The sequence below is a fragment of the Notechis scutatus genome, chromosome 2 (assembly GCF_049901735.1).
Source record: "Notechis scutatus isolate UNSWTSFEM ecotype Mainland chromosome 2, rNotScu1.2, whole genome shotgun sequence".
Classification (NCBI taxonomy): Eukaryota; Metazoa; Chordata; class Lepidosauria; order Squamata; family Elapidae; genus Notechis; species Notechis scutatus.
Genome location: NC_142010.1, coordinates 11,382,042 through 11,407,109, shown reverse-complemented (window position 1 = coordinate 11,407,109; position 25,068 = coordinate 11,382,042). Strand labels below are relative to the sequence as shown.

Genomic DNA, 25,068 nt, shown 5'->3' with positions numbered 1-25,068 from the left:
GTTGAGCCTGAAGTCTCTTGTTAAGTGAGTCATGAGAGCCGCGGGGGGCACAGTGGTTAGAATTTGCAGTACTGCAGGCTACTTCTGCTGACTGCCAGCTGCCAGCAAATTTGGCAGTTTGATCCTGACCGGCTCAAGGTTGACTCAGCCTTCTGTCCTTCCGAGGTCGGTAAAATGAGGACCCCGATTGTTGGGGGAACAGTAACATGCTGACTCTGTAAACTGCTTAAAGTTCTGTGAAGCGGGTATATAAGTCTAAGTGCCATTGCCTTTCTTGCCACAGTAATTCAATGACTCACTATACAGTTGGATAATTTAGTCTCCTGGTTGTTAAATGAATCTGGCTTCCCCCTTGGCTTTGCAAACATTGATCACACAGCAACTGTCGTATGTTGGGACACAGCAACCGTCATATGTATGAACCAGTGGCCAAGGACCTGAATTTTTGATCACACAATCGTGGGGATGCTATGAAGGTCATAACAGTGAAAGCCAGTCATAAGTCACTTTTTTTCAGTGCCGTTGTAACTTTGAACGGTCACTAAATGAAGTGTTGTAAGTCAAGGACTACCTGTATTTAAATATTCTTATGAAAGATATGCCCTCAGAAATAGGGAAACAAGTGGAGTGTAAAGCAAAAGTTGATAGAATATTAGAAGTGAGCAATAATGTTGAACTGCCAGGAAACGTAACATTTTTCTTTCTAACAGAGCTAACGAACAAAACAAACTTTAAAAAAAGCATTCTTGACCCCCCCCCCCGCTTAGTTCCTTTATGACGGTTTCCCAACCGTGGCAACTTTTGAGATTCGTGGACTTCCAACTCCCAAATTCACAAGAGGTGGTTTTCTCCAGCAGTGGTTTCCCTTGTTGACTTCTGGGAGTTGAGGTCCACATGTCTTAAGGTTGCTAAGATTGGGAATTTTTTGGAGGACTAATAATTTCACGCTTGTATAGCCAGGCTACCTCTGTTGGATGGTCCTGATATTTGGCATTTCAGCTTTGGGCATGCTTATTTGTTCACTGCTCCCTCGCTCCCTCCCCACCCAAACCTCATTGCTGAAACTTCCTTCCTTCCTTCCTTCCTTCCTTCCTTCCTTCCTTCCTTCCTTCCTTCCTTCCTTGCCTTGCTTGCTTCTGCCATCAAAACTTTGGCTTCTGGCAGCATATTAGAGTAGAATTAGTGGCTAATGCTAATTAATGTATATTGTACAGAATTTATGATGCTACCTAGTTTGGTAATGAAACATCTGCAAGAATCCAACCAAGCTCAGAGATCAAGGACCCCTCCTGTCAATTCTTGAGCTACAAGCATCGTCTTCCATTGTTGCTCAATCAGGCCTGGGTAAAAATGGTGAACAGTCATTCTCTTGAAGTTTCTCTGGAAGAGGTCAGTCTTTAAAAACTTCTGGAAGGCCATCACACAGAAAGTCAGTCTCTGTTCTGGAGAAATAATGCAGAAGCCAGGGTGCCAAGCTGCTAGCATTTTTGAATTGCACCTGAAAGGTTACTGGTAGCTAATTCAGGATCTTCCAGGTGGACGTCATATGGTTTTATAACAACTAGTAGCAGTCAAAAGCTGGCATTTTGGACCCATTGCAGTGGTCTTTTTAAGGCAGTTTCCATGCAGAGTACATTGGAATAGTTTTAATCCCTTGGAAAGTTGAGAAATCCCGCAAGGCAGCGGTTTTTACCTGTGATACTAAAGAACTGCAAGTGGGATTTTGAAGAAGCGGAAGCAGGATAGACAAAAGAGTATGGATATTTTTGAATGATGGTGTTAGGGAAGATCCCAGAGAATACTGTGTGCAGCCATAGTTGGAAGGAAAGAGATGAAGAAGATGGCAAAATGGATGGTCGTTGAGGCCACTTGGAGGTTTATCTGTGTCCTCCGGGTTCACAGAGGGGGAGGGAGACGACATCTATCTCCAGTCTACAAACACAGTCCTTTCGGCAGTTCCAAGGAGGCTCCACAGTCATTTGCACCACTCAGGTGACTCTGAGGACACAGACAAACCTCCAAGTGCCCCCAAGAATTCTCTAAAAGAATGCAAACGACCAGCTCTCTGCAAGGAATATAAATCCTTCCGTTCCCCACCATCCAGTCAGAGCTGAAGAAGCTTCCTGGATGAGAAGTGAAACATCTTCAAAAGAAAAAAACAACCCAGAAAGACCAATTGCCTCCTGAAAAAAAAAAAAAAGCACCTACTTCAGGCATGTCAACAGTGCCTTGCAATATTTCCCCCCCTGAGTTTTAATTCACGTGTCTTCCAACGCCACTTGGAGATGCTGAAGATTGAACCAGGAAGGTTCTTCATGGAAAGCAGTGAAGGCCACTCCAAATTAGAGGTCTGTGTCTGTCTGTCTGTCTGTCTGTCTGTCTCCTTTCCTGGGGATAAAGAAAAAGGGGGATGGAGATTATAAGACATCAAATCACAATTTTATTTTTTTGTAAATTTTATTTGAGTTTTCACAAAGAGAAAAAAATACAAATAAAACATCTTTTTTGAAAGCAGCATAATCCCGGGTTACATTTCTTCGTACAGACACAAATTCAGGTCCATGCTCATTTTTATATTCTATTCCATATCTTATTACTATTTTTACATTTTCTGCATAGCTTCTCCCCTCTTTTAATTTTTTCAGTTTTATTTTAATTATCTCATCTCAATTCGAATCATTGTATTTATATTTTTCGTCTGTCCTGTTTCAATTATCTATTATCTTTTCTCATTAAACAAAATTTCTCCTGTAGTTACTGATTGGAGTATGACACCTTTATATCTTTTCCCTAAAGTTGTAACGTTCAATATAATACATAACTTCCATTCGGATTCTGCTTGGTACATTCTTAAAATACACACTCTATTCTTAAAAAAAGAAAAAAATTATAAATGTATATAATTAAAACAACATTCCATTCCAATTCAATTCCATCATTAATATTAATATTCATTAAAGTCTTAACATCTTTAACATTACTTTTCAATTAAATATCATATTTCTATGGGAACAATTATAAGCTTTCCATAGTTAATTCCCCCCCCTCTTCACTTATATTTTATAAAACATTAACTAATTAAAATGTTCCCATTCCTTCCTAATTCAATTTTCTCATTTATTTTATTTCACTTATTTTATTCTCAAACATTTCACTAAATTACATCATACATTGTTTCCAATTTTCTAAAGTTATTTCTATTACTAATATAACAATACAATCTTATGTACCTTTACAGAATCCCCTTTTCAGTTAGATTTTCACCCATTATCTCTAAATAGGTCCTGTTTCTCTATATCTTGCTCCGGTCCTTTGTAACTTCTTTTCCTTTCCTTCTTCCCTCTCCTTCTCTCTCCCCTTTTTACCCCCTTGTCTCTCTACCTCTATTTCTCTCTTCTGTATTCCCCTTTTCTGTTGCTTTCCAGTATTATACTTATTTTTCAAATTATTTTTCTTTTCTTTGGTTGTTTTTTTAAGTCTTAAATTCTCCATTCTCTTTCCCCCCTTTCCTTTTTCTTCCCCACATAAAATTACTTGTTCATTAAAGATGGCTTCTTCTTTGTCCCAGTCTTCTTGTTTTGCAGTCGTTTCTTGTTGTTTCTCATAGTTCCAAATCTCCATTTCTAAGAATTGAAAAACGAAGCCAAAAGAACCCTTACCTTCTTGTGCATCTTCTTTGTACTTTTTAAGCTCCATTTTCAATTCATCCAGAAGTGGTGCCATTGTATAAATTTTTAAACAACCACCTGATTGATTTTAGTCATTCAAATATAATAACCAAAAATCCAAAGATAACCAAATAATCCAAATACACGCAAGCTGTTTCTTTTTTGCTCTTTTTTTTCACTTTCTCTTCCTGGGGTTACTATTTAGTTGCAAAGTTTCAATTAAATTGTACCTTTTAGAAGTCTTGTTGAAGTTTTACTTTAGATTATTTTTAATTCCAGGCACTCTCCTCCCTCTTCCAGATCCTGCCCTTATTCTTTTTCTCTCCCTTCCTGCTTATGAAAAAGAAAGTTTTTGATGTCCAGAAATCTTTATTATCCCTTTGGCATTTTGTTTTATTTTCAGCTTAATTGCCTATTGAAGTCAAAGTGGATTTTTCCTATTTCTTATTTAAGTCTCTTAGTTGTCAGTATAGGGAAGGAGAGAGAAGAAGAAAAAAAAAGCCAACCTTTCCCTTTTCACTTTCCTTCGCTGCTTCCGACTCTTCTTTGGGAGCGATGTTATTTTTTGTAAGTTTAAATTCCACGGTACCTTAGTTGTTGCTTTTACAGTTTAACCCGGTCAGCCAAAACTTTCACTTCTTATCTTCCTCCTGCACATTCTTTTCTGGTCAAGTTCTTCTTTGTGGTGGCCATTTCTGACCACCGCTGCAACCGCCTTCGGGAAAGGGAGTAATGGCCAGCTGAGGAGGAGAGATGTGGCTCTCCTCGACCCTGCTGGCGGTTTCCCCCCTCTTCACCACCTCTATGAGGTGGCTTAGCCCCAAAACCAGCCGGCTCGGGGCGCTCCAGTGGCGAGCCCAGACAGAAACCGCGCACGATCGCGGATTTCTGTCTGTCGCCGAAGAGACTTCAAACCGGAAGAGTCTGAAATCACGATTTCTCAACCTCAGCAATTTTAAGATGGGTAGATTTCAACTCCTGGAATTCCCTAGCCAGCATGACTTGTTCAGTTAATGTTATCGGATGACTTTCTTAATGTTTGTCTTCATTCATTTGGGTTTTTTTTTTAAAAAAAAATTCCTTTTCTTGGGGTAATACAGGTATAAACAGTTTTAGTAACTCATCACCTTTTCTTAAACTAGAATAAATGTTCTCTTCTTCCCATATCTCATCTCATCTATCTTTTTAAAAAAAAAAAAAGCTTCATTTTTTAGTCTTGGTCAGCCAAAGTCCACTAAGGGTTACTGGAAATAACAACATATCTATTTTAACCTTGATTAAATAAAACGATTTTACATTCCTTCCTTTTAACAATCTTGAACTTTTTATTTCCTTTAACTTTATACTTTTAATAATCTTGACGCTTACCTCCCCTCAAATAATGTCCTAGAGCTTGATTTCCCCACCCCCGTCATTTTTGCTTGTCTTTCCTCATCAATGTTTTCTAAATTCTAACGTCACTTTTGTAAATCCCAACGTAAGAAAATGATCCAGGTCAAATTCTTTTCCTTTGTGTTACCCTTCAGCCAGTTTCATTTGTGTATCCAGGATAACTTCTTTCTCCACATCGTTGCTGCGGCCTATTATTTTAAAATCCATTTTCAGATCAGTCTTAATTGTCAACCGGCAAAACAGGCTTTCTCAGGCTTTCTCAGGCTTCATTCTTTTTGGTTTCTTGGTTGCCATTCCCGGGTGGGGGAGAAATGAGGGAACTTAGGAATGTGGTCCCTCAACTGCTAGTCAAAACATCTAACAGAACCAAGGCTATGTCAACGGACACCTGTCGGAGCTGAGCGGGAATCTGTGGCTGATCTGATTGGCCCATGTGACTTAAAAGAGACAGAGGAGGGGAGTGTCCTATTCTTTTAACTTATTCCTAAGTGATTTAGAGTTAGCTTCACCTTCCTAATGGCCAACAACGATATACTCAATAAAGGACTTTCTGAACCTAATCCAACTATCAAGAGTCCTGACTTCTCCGAGTTCATTGATTAGAAGGATGACCTTAAAATCTTGTCAGGTAAAACTTCTTTCTCTTCAAATAACCTCTTTTAAATATAGTCTGTCTGTAGAAGCAGACCCTTAAAATGAATTTCTCAAGAAATCTGGGCCCATTGTTCACAAATATCCTTCAAGATGTCCAGGGTTAAAAGCATCGTTCCATTCTGTAATAATAGTAAGTCAAATTGTAAGGGTTTTTCTTCTTTAATTGTACTATTCAGTTCCTTCTGATTCTGTCTAGTGTCCGGTTTTTAAAATGCCATTTTGTCTCTCTCTCTCTCTCTCTCTCTTTTTAAAGTATTCAAAACAACAGCCGTTTCCCATAGGAAGGATTCTTATTTAATTCGTTTGAGAATCTTTTTTTTTTCTCAAATTCACGTGGAAACTTAGTCGGTTTGTAACTTTCCAAAATCAAAAGTTCTAATCACCCCACGGCTGTTTATTCCCCCTCCCCCCAAAAAAGTATTAAGTCCTTTTATTTGTATTTAAAACTTCTCTCGCTAAGGATTGAAGGAAATCTCACCCAAGGTAGTCAATCTTGCCATTTGGAAGGTTCCTACGATCTGAAAAGCAGTGAACAAGGAATTTTTGAAAATGATTCAAAGAGGATGTCATTCAAACCCAGTCCCCTCTTAACGGCACCGACCGTGGTTTGGACAAGGATGGGAACCTCTCGTCTCCCACTGCTTTAACGCTACTGGTGACCGCTGGTCTTATCATCTCCTCATGCGGTACAGCTGTCCAGAGCACTTGAGGGCCATCTCAAGCTCTCTCCTTGCCTGGAGAGGAATGACAAATAGCTGGTCTACTCACTGGTTCTTGATTCTGCCACCCTTCTCCTCTCTGCTTTCCATTTCTTCCCCAGAAGTCGTTTCTCCTCCTCCTCCTCCACCTCTACTTTCTCCCCTCTCCCTTCTATTGCTAATGCAGGTGGTTGTACTATTTGTTCCCGTAGGTGCCAGTGAATCTAATCAGGGCCAAAGCAATTCTACGCAGGCGCAAAAGTCTCCTCTGGAATTGCTGGGAGAGCTCTCTACGGTTTCGCTGATTGCTGTCAGCGAGGCTAACCCCGTTTCCAGGCTGCCTCCGAGGAAGTCCCAAGAAGTGGAGCGCTCTCAAATGTATGGGCTGAAAACCTTACAGGTGATGCTGAAGAAACTCCCGAGCCCTCAGAAAGGGAAATCCAAGGGCCCCGATGTTTGTGACCGTAGAGCTACCGAGCTTTCCAAAACCATTGAACGCAGGACCGTCCGTACAGGGGAGAGGTCCTACGCTTGCTCTGATTGTGGGAAAGCCTTCAGCAGTCCATCTAATCTTTGTCGACATGAGAAAGGCACTGCATGTCGTAAAAAGAGGCCCATTTTCGAGTCTATTTTTGCAGAGGAGAAGATTCCCTGTCGAGGTAGGTGTGATGACCTGGCTAATAATGAATCATTCTCTCTCTCTTTTTTTTTTTTTTGCCTCTCTGTCTTTTATTATGTTGGCCTTTTTTACTGAATCTGACATTTTCTATCTACCCTGAGCAATTTTCTTACCATTCCACTCCAAGAGAGAGAGAAAGAGAGAGAGAGAGCTCTTCAGGATCTTGTTGCCAACATTCTTTATTCTTGTCCTCTTTATGAATTCAACGCTTACCAGTAAAAATGTTGGCTATGTGGCGAGAAAACCCATCGGTCTTTATATAGCAGAATTGTTCGTCTTGTACTTTCTTCCTCTCCGCAATACATTATAAATTAACTTCTGGCAGTGTTGGGTTTTCAGGACTTAGTGACTAGGATCTAGAGTCTAGACCAGAGGTCTCCAAACTTGGCAACTTTAAGACTTGTGGACTTCAACTCCCAGAATTCCTCCTCCAGTCATCTTAGCTCAGGAATTCTGGGAGTTGAAGTCCACAAGTCTTAAAGTTGCCAAGTTTGGAGACCCCTGGTCTACTAGACCTTTGATATGAAATTCACACTTTTAACAATAAATATTGACAGGTAGAGAAATGTACAATCACTTTTATGTTTTCAAAAAAAAAACCAAAACACATACAATTGATATTTTCCTACTGAATTGTTTTTTAATCTTTTCTTCCCCCAAAAGCAGGTGGACGAAGGCCGAGTCCTTTTTCCTTCTTTTGATCGAAGGGTCTTTTTTTTTTCCTGGCTTTTTAATTGCTGGATAGACCTTATTCTGAAAGGCAGGTGTGTGTGTGTGTGTTGTTAATAAATTAGAGAACAGTCCCCATGCACTCTCTCCGAGCTACGATTCCAATTAAAGAGTGCTTGTTCTTTCTCGCCTTGGGCAACAATTGGTAAAAAGCTGCTTTCAGATTGGATTCATTTCCAGGTTTGTTATGGCCTTCCCTTCATTGCGCTAACATTCACTGTGATTTGAACCAGCAAGCCGATCCGCCGCTTTTAGCTAGACTTGATAAGATTCACAGCATTGCCTATCTTAAAATTGTCAATTGTCCCTTTATAGGGGAAGAAGAGCCGAGAAGTACAGGACCCCTCCAACAAAGCATCAAATTGGAAGAGGAAGCTGGGGCATACCCACCTTGCGATGATCAACTTCCTCCGACGGTCTCTCAGGAGGAAGGACAAATGGCGAACGAGGCCTCCAAACATCGTAACACGACAATGCATGCCTGCACCAAATGCGGCTACCAAGCTGAAAAATTGTCGGACATTCTGAAGCATTTCAGGGTCCATAACAAGGAAAAACCTTACAGATACTTGGACTGCGGGAACTCCTTTGGATGGTCCTCAACCCTCATGAGACATCAGCAGACCCATCAGCAAACGCCGGTGCCCAACGTTGTTATTGCCGAATGTGATGTGACGCTGAGTGGTAGGTAGAAATTGGTGGTCCTTACTACATGTAATATATAAATAGCAATAGCCCTTAGACTTACATTCCGCTTCACAGCCCTCTCTAAGCGGTTTAGAGAGTCACCATTTTGTTTCCAACAGTTATCAGCTAAAGGGTCCTTTGTCCAGGAAAGGGAAGCCATAGGGCCGTGATGGCGAACCTATGGCATGTGTGCCACAGGTGGTATGCAGAGCCATTTGTGCCGGCACGCGAGCTGCAGGCAAACTTACCTCACGGCGCATGTGCGCGCCTCACAGCTGATTTTCGGCCAGTTTGAGGCCTTTTCGGCCTCCCAGAGGCTTGAGGAAGGCTTCTGCAGGCTTTGCAGGCCGACAACTAGGCCCGTTTCATCACTTTCTGTTTTTTTCTGGAAATACCAGAAGTGATGAAACGGGCCTAGTTTTCGGCCTTCAAAGCCCGTTTCATCACTTCTTGTTTTTCCGGAAATACTGGAAGTGACAAAACGGACCTAGTATTCGGCCTGCAAAGCCTGCAGAAACCTTCCTCAAGCCTCTGGGAGGCTGAAAAAAAAGCCTCAAACCAGCCGAAAAGCACCTGTGAGGCGCAATTCAGGTAAGGGGGCGGGCATAGGTGGGCGGGTGGGGATTGCGTGTGCATGCGAGGGGGGCGTATTGCCTTCTGGGTGCTGGCACGCGAGCGCGAGCATGCAAGCGTGCACACAATGTTTGGCACAGGAGCCCCCCAAAAAAGGTTAGCCACCACTGCCATAGGGTATGGGTGTGCAACTGATGGCCCTTTTGTCTACAGAGATTCTCAGTCATCCAGGTCATGGTTGTCCCAAAGGTGCTTTTTTTTTTTTTTTTTTTTCAGGAGGCAATTTCTCTTTGGAAATCATTTCCGACATTTGTAGCATTTGTGAGTTTGTTTTTTTTTTTGTTTTTTTTGAGAACGTTTCGCTTCTTATCCAAGAAGCTTCAGCTCTGACTGGACGGTGGAGAATGGATAGATTTATATTCCTTGCCGACAGCTGGTCCTTTGCATTCTTTTTAGAGAGTCATTGATGCCACTTGGAGCTTTGTCTGTGTCTTTGGGGTCACAGAGGTGGAGGCAGGCGACATCCCCTATCTCCAATCTACAACACAATCCTTTCAACAATTCCAAGGAGGCTCCCCGCCTATTTGCACTAATTGGGTGACCTTGGGGACATTAACAAACCTCCAAGTGGCATCAATGACTCTTTAAAAGGATGCCAACGACCAGCTGTCTGCAAGGGATATAAAAATCCCTTCAGTCAGAGCTGAAGAAGCTTCTTGGATGAGAAGCGAGAACGTCTTCAGAGAAAGACCAGAAAGTCCAGTTGCCTCCCGAAAAAGCACCTTTGGGATAACAGCCCTTTGACAACTGGCTCAGGAATTCTGGGAGTTGAAGACCACAGGTTGTAAAGGGGCCGTAGCTGCCACCCGTCCTCCTCTTGGTTTATGTATGGCTAGACTGAGTTTCATGCCTTGGTGTGGTTGTGACCTGTGCGATTGGTGGGAACTGTCCATCCACATAAAGATGCGGTGTGCAATGGGAATTCAACATTAGAATCATTCTCAGAGCCATTTAATGCAGTTTCTATCCAGCAAAACTCCACTCTGTTCTTAGAAATTTCAGAAGAAAAGCCTGCACAGGGAAGTCAGAGGAAGGGTTTTGAGTTCAAGGGCAGTGGAGTCAAATATAAACTCTGGGCCTGACGGCAGAGTAAGAAAATACATTTCTTTCCTTGTTAAGGTTATTTTGGCTGCAGAGATGAACTTGAAAATCCCTGGCTGCTGCTTTAACGAATGATTAAATCTGAAGTAGGAACAGGGCTCGGTTTTGTCTCTCCCCCCCCCCCCAAACTATTTTCCACAATCTGAATAATTTCTGTTTTCCCCCCACAGATGATGAGGAGTTGATCAATTTCTTAGGGAAGAAGCCTCCAGGACGGCAAGAAGCGGGCTTGCAGAATGGCCCAAAGAGGTCATCCAAACGCTCCCCATCTGCCGCTCCTCCAAGTTCTGCGGCTTCCCGGTTGGAGGCCTCCTTGCTTCCCTTCCGTTCCAGGGAACGGAATGGAAAAGGCCAAGCCATCCCTCACAGAGAGAAGGTGAAAAAAAACCGGTACGAAGGTCTCGAGAAGAAACACTTGTGTCTGGATTGCGGGCATCGTACCTATTACCTGTCGGATCTCATGCGTCACAAAAGGGCTCACCCAAACGGGAAGCCTTACAAGTGCCCGGATTGCGAGAAAATCTTCGTCCAACCTTCCTTCCTCAAACTTCATCTGAAAACACACAAGCCGGGGAAGAAACCCATGAAGAGGCTAAAAGCCCCCCAAGGTGAGAGGAAATACACTTGCTCCAAATGCGGACACAAAACCTATAAATTGTCCACTCACCTCCTGCATATGAGAGCCCACGCGGGAGAAAGGGAGACCTCTTACATATGTGACGAGTGTGGGAAAGATTTCAAGAGGAGCTCCAATCTTTCCAGGCATAAGCGAATCCACAGCCTTAACAATGAAGAGTTTAGGATCCGACGGCCCTCTTTCACACACGATAAGGAGATAAACAGAAGTGAGTGCCTGATTTTGAACCCTTTGTTGATTTAAGTGTAAACCCGTAGTTCTCGCTCAGCTATATATAGGGGTGGGATTCTACAGGTTCTCTACCTATTCGCTAGAACCGGCTGTTAACATTCTAAGCAGTTTGGAGAACCGGTTGTTAGAAGAAATTACTGGGCTAATCCTGTAAGGAAGGCAGGAAGGAAACATTCTGGTGTTGCTTACAGAAACTGCCTCTCTGTTAACCCTTATTACATTCTTGGCAGGACTAGACTTCCTGTCTCAGGAACCTCTCTGGAGTTTTTCCCCCCCTCCTTTGCTGGTACTTTGGTTGTGTGGAGTGACCATTGAAAGCAATCAAATCATACTAGGAAACAGTCAATATAAATCATAAGGATACAAGCGACAAAGTTACAGTCATACAGTCACAAGCGGGAGGGGATGGGTGATAAGGAGTGATGAGAAGGTTAATAGTAATAGTAGTGCAGAATAGGGATGGAGGGAGAGAGAATAGGTAGATAGCTGGATGGGTATATAGGTAAGTAGATTTGAGGGGTGGATGGATAGATAGGATAGAGATAGGTAGATGATAGGTAGGTAGATAGGTAGATTAGATGGATGGATGGATGGATAGATATAGATAATAGGAAGGTAGATTAGATGGATGGATAGATAGAGATAGACAATAAAGTAGAATAGAATAGAATAGAATAGAATAGAATAGAATAGAATAGAATAGAATTCTTTATTGGCCAAGTGTGATTGGATCCACAAGGAATTTGTCTTGGTGCAGATGCTCTCAGTATACGTAAAAGAAAAGATACATTCGTCAAGAGTCAAGAATCATCAGGTACAACACTTAATGATAGTCATAGGGTACAATAAGCAATCAATCATACTAGGAAACAGTCAATATATAAATTGGCAAAGTCTGTTGTAATTCCGGATCTGACACAACCCGGAATTACACCACACAATATTGGAAGTTAGAAACAGCCCCCAAAAGCCACATTCCCCAATAGAAGTAAATCAACGTTTCCTGGTGTCATCGATCTCCACCTCCAGGTCTCATCAGGGTCAGTTTCTGTTCCCATGGGAAGAAGAACCACCCTCACTATCTCCACTCCTCCCACCTTAGGAATGTGGCAAGCCCAACACCCCCGTAACTAGCAAAGAGGAAAAAAGAAAAGGAATATACGATAGAGCTAAATAAGATGGCTACGCATATGTCAATTTGGGGAAGCCAGATTCACTTAGCAACCGTGGTAAAAAAAGCCATAAAATGGGGGTGGGGGGTGGGGGAATTCATTTAGCAGATGTTTCACTGAGCCACAGAAATTTTGGCTCAATTGTGGTCGTAAGTCAAGGACTGCCTGAAATTTTCTTCACAAGAAAAAAGCTCCCTAAAATAATCCACCTTGTTTTAAATTGAAAATTCAGATTTAAAAATTATACTAACGGCTGTATACAAATAATTTGTAAGGAGTCACTTGTTTGAGTTGGGCAGCCATAGAGATTGGATAGATGAATAACAATAGATGTTTAAAACAGGTGTTTGACTTTACTGAATTTGGTTTTGGGGAAATGAAAGTGATTGATCAATTGTGGCAAATGGTGTAAAATTGGACATGAGTCACTTAATGATTTTGGCCCACGTTGTGGTCATAAGTCAAGGACTACCTGTACATGCCATCAGGTCATTAAGAGACCAGATAGATAGATATTCTGCATGAAATACAGCTGGTGGAAATGAAGAATGGACAGGGCTAATCACACAGGACTAATGTACTTAATGAAGGGACGCGGTGGCTCGGTGACTAAGATGCTGAGCTTGTCGATCAGAAAGGTCGGCGGTTCGATTCCCTAGCACCCCGTAATAGAGTGAGCTCCCGTTACTTGTCCCAGCTTCTGCCAACCTAGCAGTTCGAAAGCATGTAAAAAACGCAAGTAGAAAAATAGGGACCCCTTTGGCGGGAAGGTAACAGCGTTCTGTGCGCCTTTGGTGTTTAGTCATGCCGGCCACATGACCACGGAGATGTCTTTGGACAGTGCTGGCACTTTGGCTTTGTAACGGAGATGAGCAATGCTGCCCCCTAGAACCGGAAACGACTAGCACGTATGAGCGAGGGGAACCTTTACCTTTTAATATATTTAAGAAGCTTCATACTGAACTGTATAGTATAATTTTTGAAAGTCTAATAGAAATTTAAAACATCCCCTTTCAGATGTTACAATGCTACAAGTAACATTATTTTGGAAATGTTACGCTTTCTTGCCTGTATTTATGTGGTGCAGTGGTTAGAATGCAATATTGCAGGCTAATTCTGCCCACTGCCAGCAGTTCGAGTCTTACTTGCTCAAGGTTGACTCAGCCTTCCATCCTTCCGAGGTGGGTAAAATGAGGACCCAGACTGTTGCGGGGGCAATATGCTGACTCTATAAAACGCTTAGAGAGGGCTGTAAAAGCCCTGTAGAGCAGTGATCCCCAACCTTTTTGACGCCGCGGCCCGGTACCGGCATCAGCTGGGCGCCGCGGCCCGGTACCGGCATCAACTGGGCGCCGCCATCTTTTTTTGACGAAAAAGTGCTTCCGGTGACCTCATCGGAAGCACTTTTTCGCCAAAAGATGGCGGCGCCAGCGCTCCGGTGAGCTTTTTCGGTAGAAATGGCTTTCTACCCGGAAAAGCTCACCGAGCGCTGGCGCCGCCATCTTTTTGATGAAAAAGTGCTTCCGGTGAGCTTTCACCCGGAAAAGCTCACCGGAAGCACTTTTTACCAAAAAGATGGCGGCGCCAGCAACCAGCGGCCCGGTAAGACTTGTTCCGCGGACCGGTACCGGTCCGCGGACCGGCGGTTGGGGACCCCTGCTGTAGAGTGTTGTATAAGTGCTATTGCTATTAATAGAAAGTTCCATTAGGCCAGTGTTTCTCAGGCATGCCGACTGGGGAATTCTGGGAATTGAAGTTCCTACCTCTTAAAGTTGTGAGACACCCCTTTTTTTCCTGGCCATCTCACATTTAGGCTGTTCCTTTGTCTCAACAGGTTATGAGGAACCAAAGAAAACCACTCAAGTCCAGCTGAAAAAGATAGGTCGTCATTCGCCGGCACTAACCACATCGAACATAGCAGCGTTGCGGAAACAATGGCGCAATTACAAGCGTCAGCAAAGGCAAAAAGCAGCTGAGAAACGCCAGAAAATGGGAAAATGCATGAAGGAGAACATTGGAGAGAAGAAAACGAAGGAGAACGTTGGAGAGAAGAAAACGAAGGAGAACGTTGGAGAGAAGGAAACACAGGAGAACATTGGAGAGAAGGAAATGAAGGAGAACATTGGAGAGAAGGAAACACAGGAGAACATTGGAGAGAAGGAAACGAAGGAGAACACCGGAGAGAAGGAATCGAAGGAGAACACCGGAGAGAAGGATACGAAGGAGAACATAGGAGAGATGAAAATGAACGAGAACATCGGAGAGAAGGAAACGAAGGAGAAAAATACTCCAGAACTATCACTCCGGGCTCGGCTGGAAAAATTTGCTTATTCCAAAAATAGAGGAAAAGAGGACAGCCAGGAAGTACGAGCACCAGTTCCAAAAGTCTCAGCAGAGGAGCTGCATCATGAATGTACTGTATGTGGGAAGAACTTCACCTACGATGGCGATCACCAGAACCTGCACAACGAAGCGACACCTCACAGATGCTCCGAATGTCGGAAATGATTTCCGAAGAGAAGAGTAAGTTTTGGCGAGGCTCCAGGTCACTCCCACAGGGGGCTCCAGGTCACTCCCACAGGGGCTCCAGGTCATCCCACAGGGGGCTCCAGATCACTCCCACAGGAGGCTCCAGATCACTCCCAAGGGGGCTCCAGGTCACTCCCACAGGGGCCTCCAGGTCACTCCCACAGGAGGCTCCAGGTCACTCCCACAGGGGGCTCCAGGTCACCCCACAGGGGCCTCCAGGTCACTCCCACAGGGGCTCCCAGGTCACTCCCACAGGGGCTCCAGGTCACTCCCACAGGGGCTCCAGGTCACTCCCACAGGGGCTCCAGGTCACTCCCACAGGGGGCTCCAGGTCACTCCCACAGGGGGCTCCAGGTCACTCCCACAGGGGGCTCCAGGTCACTCCCACAGGAGGCTCCAGGTCACTCCCACAGGGGCTCCAGGGCTCCAGGTCACTCCCACAGGGGGCTCCAGGTCACTCCCCAGGGGCTCCAGGTCACTCCCACAGGGGCTCCAGGTCACTCCCACAGGGGCCTCCAGGTCACTCCACAGGGGCTCCAGGTCACTCCCACAGGGGCTCCAGGTCACTCCCCAGGGAGGCTCCAGGGGGGCTCCAGGTCACTCACAGGTCACTCCCACAGGGGGCCTCCAGGTCACTCCCCACAGGGGCTCCAGGTCAGGCTCCACAGGGGCTCCAGGTCACTCCCACAGGGGGCTCCAGGTCACTCCCACAGGGGCTCCAGGTCACTCCCACAGGGGCTCCAGGTCACTCCCACAGGAGGCTCCAGGTCACTCAGGGCTCAGGCACAGGCTCCAGGTCACTCCCACAGGGGCTCCAGGTCACTCCCACAGGGGGCTCCAGGTCACTCCCACAGGAGGCTCCAGGTCACTCCCACAGGGGGCTCCAGGTCACTCCCACAGGGGGCTCCAGGTCACTCCCACAGGAGGCTCCAGGTCACTCCCACAGGGGCTCCAGGTCACTCCCACAGGGGGCTCCAGGTCACTCCCACAGGGGGCTCCAGGTCACTCCCACAGGGGCCTCCAGGTCACTCCCACAGGGGGCTCCAGGTCACTCCCACAGGGGGCTCCAGGTCACTCCCACAGGCTCAGGTCACTCCCCACAGGGGCCTCCAGGTCACTCCCACAGGGGGCTCCAGGTCACTCCCACAGGGGGGCTCCAGGTCACTCCCACAGGGGCTCCAGGTCACTCCCACAGGGGCTCCAGGTCACTCCCCACAGGTCACTCCCAACCAGGCTCCAGTGGTCACTCCCACAGGGGGCTCCAGGTCACTCCCACAGGGAGGCTCCAGGTCACTCCCACAGGGGGCTCCAGGTCACTCCCACAGGGGGCTCCAGGTCACTCCCACAGGGGCTCCAGGTCACTCCCACAGGGGGCTCCAGGTCACTCCCACAGGGGCTCCAGGTCACTCCCACAGGGGCTCCAGGTCACTCCCACAGGGGGCTCCAGGTCACTCCCACAGGGGCTCCAGGTCACTCCCACAGGGGCTCCAGGTCACTCCCACAGAGGGGCTCCAGGTCACTCCCACAGGGCCACTCCCACAGGGGCTCCAGGTCACTCCCACAGGAGGCTCCAGGTCACTCCCACAGGGGGCTCCAGGTCACTCCCACAGGGGCTCCAGGTCACTCCCACAGGGGGCTCCAGGTCACTCCCACAGGGGCTCCAGGTCACTCCCACAGGGGCTCCAGGTCACTCCCACAGGGGCTCCAGGTCACTCCCACAGGGGGCTCCAGGTCACTCCCACAGGGGGCTCCAGGTCACTCCCACAGGGGGCTCCAGGTCACTCCCACAGGGGGCTCCAGGTCACTCCCACAGGGGGCTCCAGGTCACTCCCACAGGGGGCTCCAGGTCACTCCCACAGGGGCTCCAGGTCACTCCCACAGGGGCTCCAGGTCACTCCCACAGGGGGCTCCAGGTCACTCCCACAGGGGACTCCAGGTCACTCCCACAGGGGGCTCCAGGTCACTCCCACAGGGCTCAGGCTCCAGGGCTCAGGTCCTCCCACAGGGTCGGTCTCACTCCCACAGGGGCTCCAGGTCACTCCCACAGGGGCCAGGTCACCCCACAGGCCCAGGCTCCAGGTCACTCCCACAGGGGGCTCCAGGTCACTCCCACAGGGGACTCCAGGTCACTCCCTCAGGGGACTACAGGTCACTCCCACAGGGGACTCCAGGTCACTCCCCACAGGTCACTCACAGGTCACTCCAGATCAGGGACTGGTCCTCCCCACAGGGGGCTCCAGGTCACTCCCACAGGGGGCTCCAGGTCACTCCCACAGGGGCTCAGGTCACTCCCCAGGGGCTCAGGTCACTCCCACAGGGGCTCCAGGTCACTCCCACAGGGGCTCCAGGTCACTCCCAGGGGCTCCAGGTCACTCCCACAGGGGGCTCCAGGTCACTCCCACAGGGGCTCCAGGTCACTCCCACAGGGGCTCCAGGTCACTCCCACAGGGGCTCCAGGTCACTCCCACAGGGGGCTCCAGGTCACTCCCACAGGGGCTCAGGCTCCCAGGGGACCAGGTCACTCCCACAGGGGCTCCAGGTCACTCCCACAGGGGCTCCAGGTCACTCCCACAGGGGCTCCAGGTCACTCCCACAGGAGGCTCCAGGTCACTCCCACAGGGGCTCCAGGTCACTCCCCACAGGGGGCTCCAGGTCACTCCCACAGGGGGCCCACAGGGGGCTCCAGGTCACTCCCACAGGGGCTCAGGCTCCCAGGGACTCAGGTCAGGTCACTCCCACAGGGGCTCCAGGTCACTCCCACAGGGGCTCCAGGTCACTCCCACAGGAGGCTCCAGGTCACTCCCACAGGGGCTCCAGGTCACTCCCACAGGGAGGCTCCAGGTCACTCCCACAGGCTCCCAGGTCCTCCCACAGGGGCTCCAGGTCACTCCCACAGGCTCAGGCTCCAGGTCACTCCCACAGGGGCTCCAGGTCACTCCCACAGGGGGCTCCAGGTCACTCCCACAGGGGCTCCAGGTCACTCCCACAGGGGCTCCAGGTCACTCCCACAGGGGCTCCAGGTCACTCCCACAGGGGCTCCAGGTCACTCCCACAGGGGCTCCAGGTCACTCCCACAGGGGCTCCAGGTCACTCCCACAGGGGCTCCAGGTCACTCCCACAGGGGCTCCAGGTCACTCCCACAGGGGCCAGGCTCCACAGGGGTCACTCCCACAGGGGGCTCCAGGTCACTCCCACAGGGGCTCCAGGTCACTCCCACAGGGGCTCCAGGTCACTCCCACAGGGGCTCCAGGTCACTCCCACAGGGGCTCCAGGTCACTCCCACAGGGGGCTCCAGGTCACTCCCACAGGGGCTCCAGGTCACTCCCACAGGGGCTCCAGGTCACTCCCACAGGGGGCTCCAGGTCACTCCCACAGGGGGCTCCAGGTCACTCCCACAGGGGGCTCCAGGTCACTCCCACAGGGGCTCCAGGTCACTCCCACAGGGGACTCCAGGTCACTCCCACAGGGGGCTCCAGGTCACTCCCACAGGGGCTCCAGGTCACTCCCACAGGGGCTCCAGGTCACTCCCACAGGGGCTCAGGTCACTCCCCAGGCTCAGGTCACTCCCACAGGGGCTCCAGGTCACTCCCACAGGGGCTCCAGGTCACTCCCACAGGGGCTCCCAGGTCACTCCCACAGGGGCTCCAGGTCACTCCCACAGGGGCTCAGGTCACTCCCACAGGGGTCACTCCCAGGGGCTCGGTCACTCCACAGGGGGCTCCAGGTCACTCCCACCTCCCAGGCTCAGGTCACTCCCACAGGGGGCTCCAGGTCACTCCCACAGGGGCCTCCAGGTCACTCCCACAGGGGCTCCAGGTCACTCCCACAGGGGCTCCAGGTCACTCCCACAGGGGGCTCCAGGTCACTCCCACAGGGGCTCCAGGTCACTCCCACAGGGGCTCCAGGTCACTCCCACAGGGGCTCCAGGTCACTCCCACAGGGGCTCCAGGTCACTCCCACAGGGGCTCCAGGTCACTCCCACAGGGGCTCCAGGTCACTCCAGGTCACTCCCACAGGAGGCTCCAGGTCACCCAGGCTCACTCCCACAGGGGACTACAGGTCACTCCCACAGGGGCTCCCACAGGCTCCAGGTCACTCCCACAGGGGGCTCCAGGTCACTCCCACAGGGGCTCCAGGTCACTCCCACAGGGGGCTCCAGGTCACTCCCACAGGGGGCTCCAGGTCACTCCCACAGGGGGCTCCAGGTCACTCCCACAGGGGCTCCAGGTCACTCCCACAGGGGACTCCAGGTCACTCCCACAGGGGCTCCAGGTCACTCCCACAGGGGGCTCCAGGTCACTCCCACAGGGGCTCCAGGTCACTCCCACAGGGGCTCCAGGTCACTCCCACAGGGGCTCCAGGTCACTCACTCCACAGGGGCTCCAGGTCACTCCTCAGGCTCAGGTCACTCCACAGGCTCAGGTCACTCCACAGGGGCTCCAGGTCACTCACAGGTCACTCCCACAGGGGCTCCAGGTCACTCCCACAGGGGGCTCCAGGTCACTCCACAGGGGTCAGGTCACTCCCACAGGGGGCTCCAGGTCACTCCCACAGGGGGCTCCAGGTCACTCCCACAGGGGGCTCACTCCCACAGGGGGCTCCAGGTCACTCCCACAGGGGCTCCAGGTCACTCCCACAGGAGGCTCCAGGTCACTCCCACAGGCCTCAGGCTCCAGGGATCACTCCCACAGGAGGCTCCAGATCACTCCCACAGGAGGCTCCAGGTCACTCCCACAGGAGGCTCCAGGTCACTCCCACAGGGGGCTCCAGGTCAGGGCTCCAGGTCACTCCCTCAGGAGGGGTCTACGACAGTTCGCCACAGCCAACTCACCACAGCGACAAGAGTTACACTAATATCAAAGAAATGGTGGAATAGGATCATTAAAGCAAGGATGAAAAGGCTATAAAGTAATGTAAAATACAAAAGTCAAAAGTCAAAGGGAAGCAGTTGGGGGAGGGAATGGGGAAGAAGAAGTGAGAAAAGATAAGAAAAAGAAACACTGACTTCTGACTGTCTCTTATTACAGTAAAATAAGGCATTAACATCAAATCACAGCTTTTTGCTTTTTCATAATAATATGAACAAGCCATTTCTATAAAGATCTGTCAGTCTAAATGGCAAAACCCAAAGTCAGAGTTTCGTTCTTTTCCTCATCAAGCATGAAGTTCAGAAGCGGTTTCCATGTGGAAACAAAAGTACGGTACCTACCTTCTTTTCCTCAATCAAAATAGTCAATTTTGCCATTTCGACCAACTCCCCATCCACTTCTGCAATGTCCCATAGTAGGAATCGAAGTGTCCTTCCATTTTTGTGCATACAATAGTCTTGCTGCTGTCATCATATATAATAACAAAGTTCTAAATTTTTCCTCCGGTTCTTTTTCCATGAGATCCAAAAGGAAAAGTTCCGGTTTCATTTTTTTATCTCCATTTTTTTTAAAAAAACATGAATCGTAACTCCCAAAAAGTTTTCTTATCTTTCCTCCCTTCCCTTTCCCTCCCCGCTGCTTTCCTATTTGCTTTGCATTTTGTATTTTACATTACTTTATAACTGAATGTTAACGAGAAACAAAAGGAGAAAGAATACAAAAGGCGGGACAAAATGAAATTGGAATGGCAAAACTTGTATTTTTTTATTTTATTTGAAATAATTGTTACCCTGTTTTTCCTGAAAATAAGACCTAACTGGAAAATAAGCCCTCATGTGTCTTTCAGAGCAAAAAATTAACATAAGACCCGGTCTTATTTTTTGGGGGGAAAGATGGTATATTGTCCTGCAACGAGTTGGCTGTGGTGCGTTGTCTCATTCCCGCCACGGGTGAATCAGTTGTGCTGAGGGTAGAAAAGATTTCTTTCAGAACGATTACCCTGAGGCAACATTAGAAAATTCAAGGTTTTCAGAACGTCCTGCGTGTGATAAAAAGACGCATTTGTGAGGGGAGTGCATTACGCCAATCAGCGCTGTTTTTTTTCTGAAAGTGTTTCATTGAACTTCATTATAAAATAGAAATAGAAACAAATAAGGCCCGTAGTCCTCAGCTTACAACCACGATCGAGCACAACATTCCTACTGCTAAGCGAGGTAGATGTTAAGTGAGCTATTGCCCCATTTTGACAACTTTTCTCGCCGCGGTTGTTAAGCAAATTGCTTACTAGCACGGTTGTGAGGCGAAGCTGGCTCTGACTTTGCTTGTCAGCAGTGCCGTTGTAACTTTGAACGGTCACTAAATGAACTGTTGTAAATCGAATACTACCTGTATCTGATTTTGCTGCTTTATTCCCTTCTTTCTTTCTCTCTTTCTCTTTCTCTCTCTTCTCTCTTTTTCTCTTTCTTTCTCCTCTTTTTCTTTCTCTTCTCTTTCTCTTTTTCTTCCCCTTTCTCTCTTTCTCCCTTTCTCTGTTTCTCTCATTTTCTTTTTCTTTCTCTTTCTGTTTCTCTTTCTCTGTTTCTCTCTCATTTTCTCTTCTTTTTCACCTTCTCTCTTTTTCTCTCTCTGCCCTCTTTCTTTGTCTTTCTCTTTCTCTCTTCTCTTTCTCTTTCCCTCTTCTCTCTTTTTCTTTTTCTCTCTCTCTTTCTCCTCTCTTTCTCTTTTTCTCTTCTCTTTTCCTCTTTCGCTCTCTTCTCTTTTTCTCTTTTTCTTTCTCTCCTTTCTTTTTCTCTCTCCTCTTTCTTTCTCTTCTCTCCCTTTCTCTTTTTCTTTCCCTTTCTCTCTTTCTCCCTTTTTCTGTTTCTCTCATTGTTTTCCTTTCTCTCTCTTTTCTCTTTTTCTCTTTCTGTTTCTCTCTCATTCTTCTTTTTCATCTTCTCTCATTTTCTCTTTCTCTCCCCTTTCTTTGTCTTTCTCTTTCTCTCTTCTCTCTTTGTGTTTCCCTCTTCTCTCTTTTTCTCTTTCTCTTTCTTTCTCCTCTCTTTCTTTCTCTTTCTCTCTTTCTCTTTCGCTCTCTTCTCTTTTTTTCTTTTGCTCTCTTCTCTTTTTCTCTTTCGCTCTTTTCTCTTTTTCTTTCTCCTTTCTCTTTCTTTCTTTCTTTCTTTCTTTCTTTCTTTCTTTCTTTCTTTCTTTCTTTCTTTCTTTCTTTCTTTCTTTCTTTCTTTCTCTTCTCTTCCTCTTCTCTTCTCTTCTCTTCTCTTCTCTTCTCTTCTCTTCTCTCTTTTTCCCTTTTTCTTTCCCTTTCTCTTTCTCCCTCTCTCTCTGTTTCTCTCATTTTCTCTTTTTCTTTCTCTCTTTCTCTTCTCTTTTTCTCTTTCTCTTTCTCATTCTCTCTTCTTTTTCACTTCTCTTTCTCTTTCTCTCCCCTTTGTCTTTCTTTCCCTCTTCTCTCTCTTTCCCTCTTCTCTTTTTCTCTTTTTCTTTCTCCTCTCTTTTTTTCTTTCTCTCTCTTTCTCCTCTTTGTTTCTCTTTCTCGTTCTCTCTCTCCCTCCCTCCCTCCCTCTCTCTCTCTCTCTCTTCCCAGTTTGAGTAAACGCATGTGCTTGCACAGTGTCCATCGCTTGCGAAAGAAGACAGACAGCACTTGAAAACCATGCGGGACCTCTCTCCCGACGAACCTCCCCCTTCGGGCAGCTGAGGAGGCTGGCCTGTCAATCTTCCTGCGAGCACCGTTTGATCGGCAGAGACGAGCAACCTCAGAACAAGAAGCTGTCGCTGCTTGATTTCTGCAGATCAAACACCCAGCAACAATAACCTGTCTCTCTTTTTTTTTCTTCTTTTTGAGGAGGGAAGGGGCTCGACTCTTATCGTCTTCTTACGGATCCTCTCTCTCTTGGATGTTGACGTCCATTTTGAACATTTGGAAACTTCAGAAACGGTCTCTGGAGACACTGTAGGGTGGGAAGCCCGTTCTCTGCTGTCAGCCAGTAATAGCATAACAGTATTTGAGATATTGCCTCCGTTTTTCCCCCCAAGGTTTCCGTCCCCTTCTTTGTTGCAGAACCCTCTCGTTCTATACTCCTTCATGGGAAAGAGAGTTCACGTCGTCCCACAAGAAGTCTGATTTTTCTGGGCCTCACAGCAGAATTCAAAACTCGCTTCGACGTCACAGACGCTTCATGTAAAAAAAGGCTTGGAAGAAGAGTTTGTTTCCAAGGATTTGGATAGAGGCAAAAGGTTATCTTAACGAGCAGTGAATTACAATAATTGTTTAGTTGGTTGTTGTTTTTTTCCCAAAGGCGAACAGGTGTTTCTTTTAAAGAAATCCATTTGTGTCACAATAGACTTTTTTTTCTATGTTTTGTGTCTTAGGTTCCCCGTTAAAGTGATGCCACGCGATTCCATGTCAAGTATGGGTGGGAAAGCTCTATCTAAAATATACATTGTTGAATATTTTAACTTTCTTTCCTTCCCCCCCACCCCTCCCCACTTAATCAAAAGTAAGGACAAGAGTGGAGTCCAAGAAAGTAAGAAGTTGAAGGGGTTGTATTGCTAATATGTCCACACAAGAAGTGGCAAAAGGGACACTACGTTAACTGTTGAGCCAAAATTTCCGTTTTCAGATTGGTTCTCTTTGACCTGACATTTTGATATAACCTGATGAAGCCTAGTTAAGACGAAGATAGGCTTGTTCTGAGGTGTGTTACTAGGCGGGCATGTCTCACTCTTCAAAAATCACCTCTTGGTAAATATACTCCGAATAAAATCTTTCCCAGGCTTCACGTAGTATGCAGTTGAGTGGAACATTGGAGGATTATAGACGTAAGACTATTTCCGGTCTACTGCAGCTTCAGCCAAGGCCTTCAGCCCTTGATCTTTCTACGCACAACACCCTCATCTGAGCAGAAACAGGACTTCCCAACTACTTCTTTAGCTTTATTTTCATCTGCACTGGGTGTTTCTGCCAAGGACGGCGGCCATTTTCTCCCACACAGAAAAGTTTTATGGTTTTTTTTCCCTCCCCCCCAAGTAACTTAAAAGCCTGAAGAGCAAACAAACCAGTTACACCGGCTCAGCTCGTAGCCTGGACACAGTCACAGAGTCCTACAAGAAACAGTCAAAAGAATTCAGTGGTTTCAGCTGGCAAGGGAAAAGATTGAAGGAATCCAGAAGAGAAATGGCAGAGAAGCATTTTGGGGCAAAATATTAGGGAAAACGGCTTTAAAACAAATCCATTGGGGCAGCGAAGTAGACTTTCTTTAAAACGTGCAGCTTCTTGGCTGGAAAGGTTTCAGCCGCGATCCGGCAGCCATCTTGTCAGGAGCCACGTCATTGTAAAAGGCCCAAGATGGAGTAGGAGGAAGAGTTAGAAGGGCGGCCACTAAAACTGCTTGACTGGATGTTTGACTCAGATGGGCAACTCTGTGTACATTTTCCTGTTTTAGCTCTCCCTGACATCTTTTCCCCCCCCACCACCCCTTTTCAGTTTTCTTAAACTATCATCGTAATACAAGAATCAAGAGCCTTCCTCGTTTTTTTTTAAAAAAAACTTTTGTTTGTTTTTTAATGGGTGTCCGTAACAAGCAGATCGTGAAACACTAAAGCAGACTTGGATCCAGTTAGTACACGGAAGAGAGACTGTTAGGAAATCTCAGGGTTGTAATTTAGGCTGGAAAAAGGATGGGAAAAAAAATCTGTTAATACAAGGAGGATTTAAGAAGGGAAAAAGAAAAAAATCTGGGGGATACGGACCAGTGTCTTGCGTAGTCCAGCAGTCTTTGATTCTCACAACTGACTTGATTCCAGGAAACCCATCGTACAAGCCATGAGGCCTACAAGTTGGTTTCTACTATCCCTGATCCCTGAAGCTGCTAATGTGCACGGGTATCCTGCCTCTTTGCATGGAGATTCTACTTTTCGCCTGATGGCCAAAGTTAGACATATTCAGGGACAGCAGGTAGATAACGTGACCGAATCGCTTGAATAAAGTTTGTTTTTTCGTGATCCTGGAAAGTTGGTCAAATGCCTCCTAATCCAGGTAATTCTCAATTGCTTTAATGTAGAGTCTCTGATCCTTGACAACCTGTGGACTTGCAACTCCCACAATCCCCCAGTCAGCATAACAGCCGGCTGGGGAATTTCTGGGAGTTGGAAGTTCTCACATCTGAAAAAGTTGCCAAGGGTTGGAAGACCCTGGTTTCATGGGAGCTACTCTTGGGTGTGAGATAAGAACTGGAGTTAACTAGCTTATGCATTCCTGGGAAGGTATTAGGGTTTGAATGAAAACGGGAAAAGTTATGGCGTACAAGTCACAATCCTGTTTGCTTGTATAAATTGTGACGGATTTGGGAAAGCTTGTTGGTGCACTCAACAATAAATTTTTTTTACAA

General features: G+C 47.2%; 1 protein-coding gene across 2 annotated transcripts in view; it reads left to right on the top strand.

The window, feature by feature from the left end:
• Window positions 1-25,068, top strand: part of LOC113425113 (uncharacterized) — a 51,062-nt gene extending 25,994 nt beyond the window's left edge. Inside the window, exons 9-13 of one of the 2 annotated variants that reach the window (XM_087952871.1) lie at window positions 6,625-7,071; window positions 8,136-8,504; window positions 10,412-11,086; window positions 14,116-14,804; window positions 22,263-25,068. In XM_087952871.1, coding sequence (XP_087808997.1) covers window positions 6,625-7,071; window positions 8,136-8,504; window positions 10,412-11,086; window positions 14,116-14,789 — 2,165 coding nt within the window. In that variant the 3' untranslated portion in view covers window positions 14,790-14,804; window positions 22,263-25,068. The remainder of the gene's footprint in view (window positions 1-6,624; window positions 7,072-8,135; window positions 8,505-10,411; window positions 11,087-14,115; window positions 14,805-22,262) is intronic. The other variant, XM_026687100.2, reaches the window with a different exon arrangement.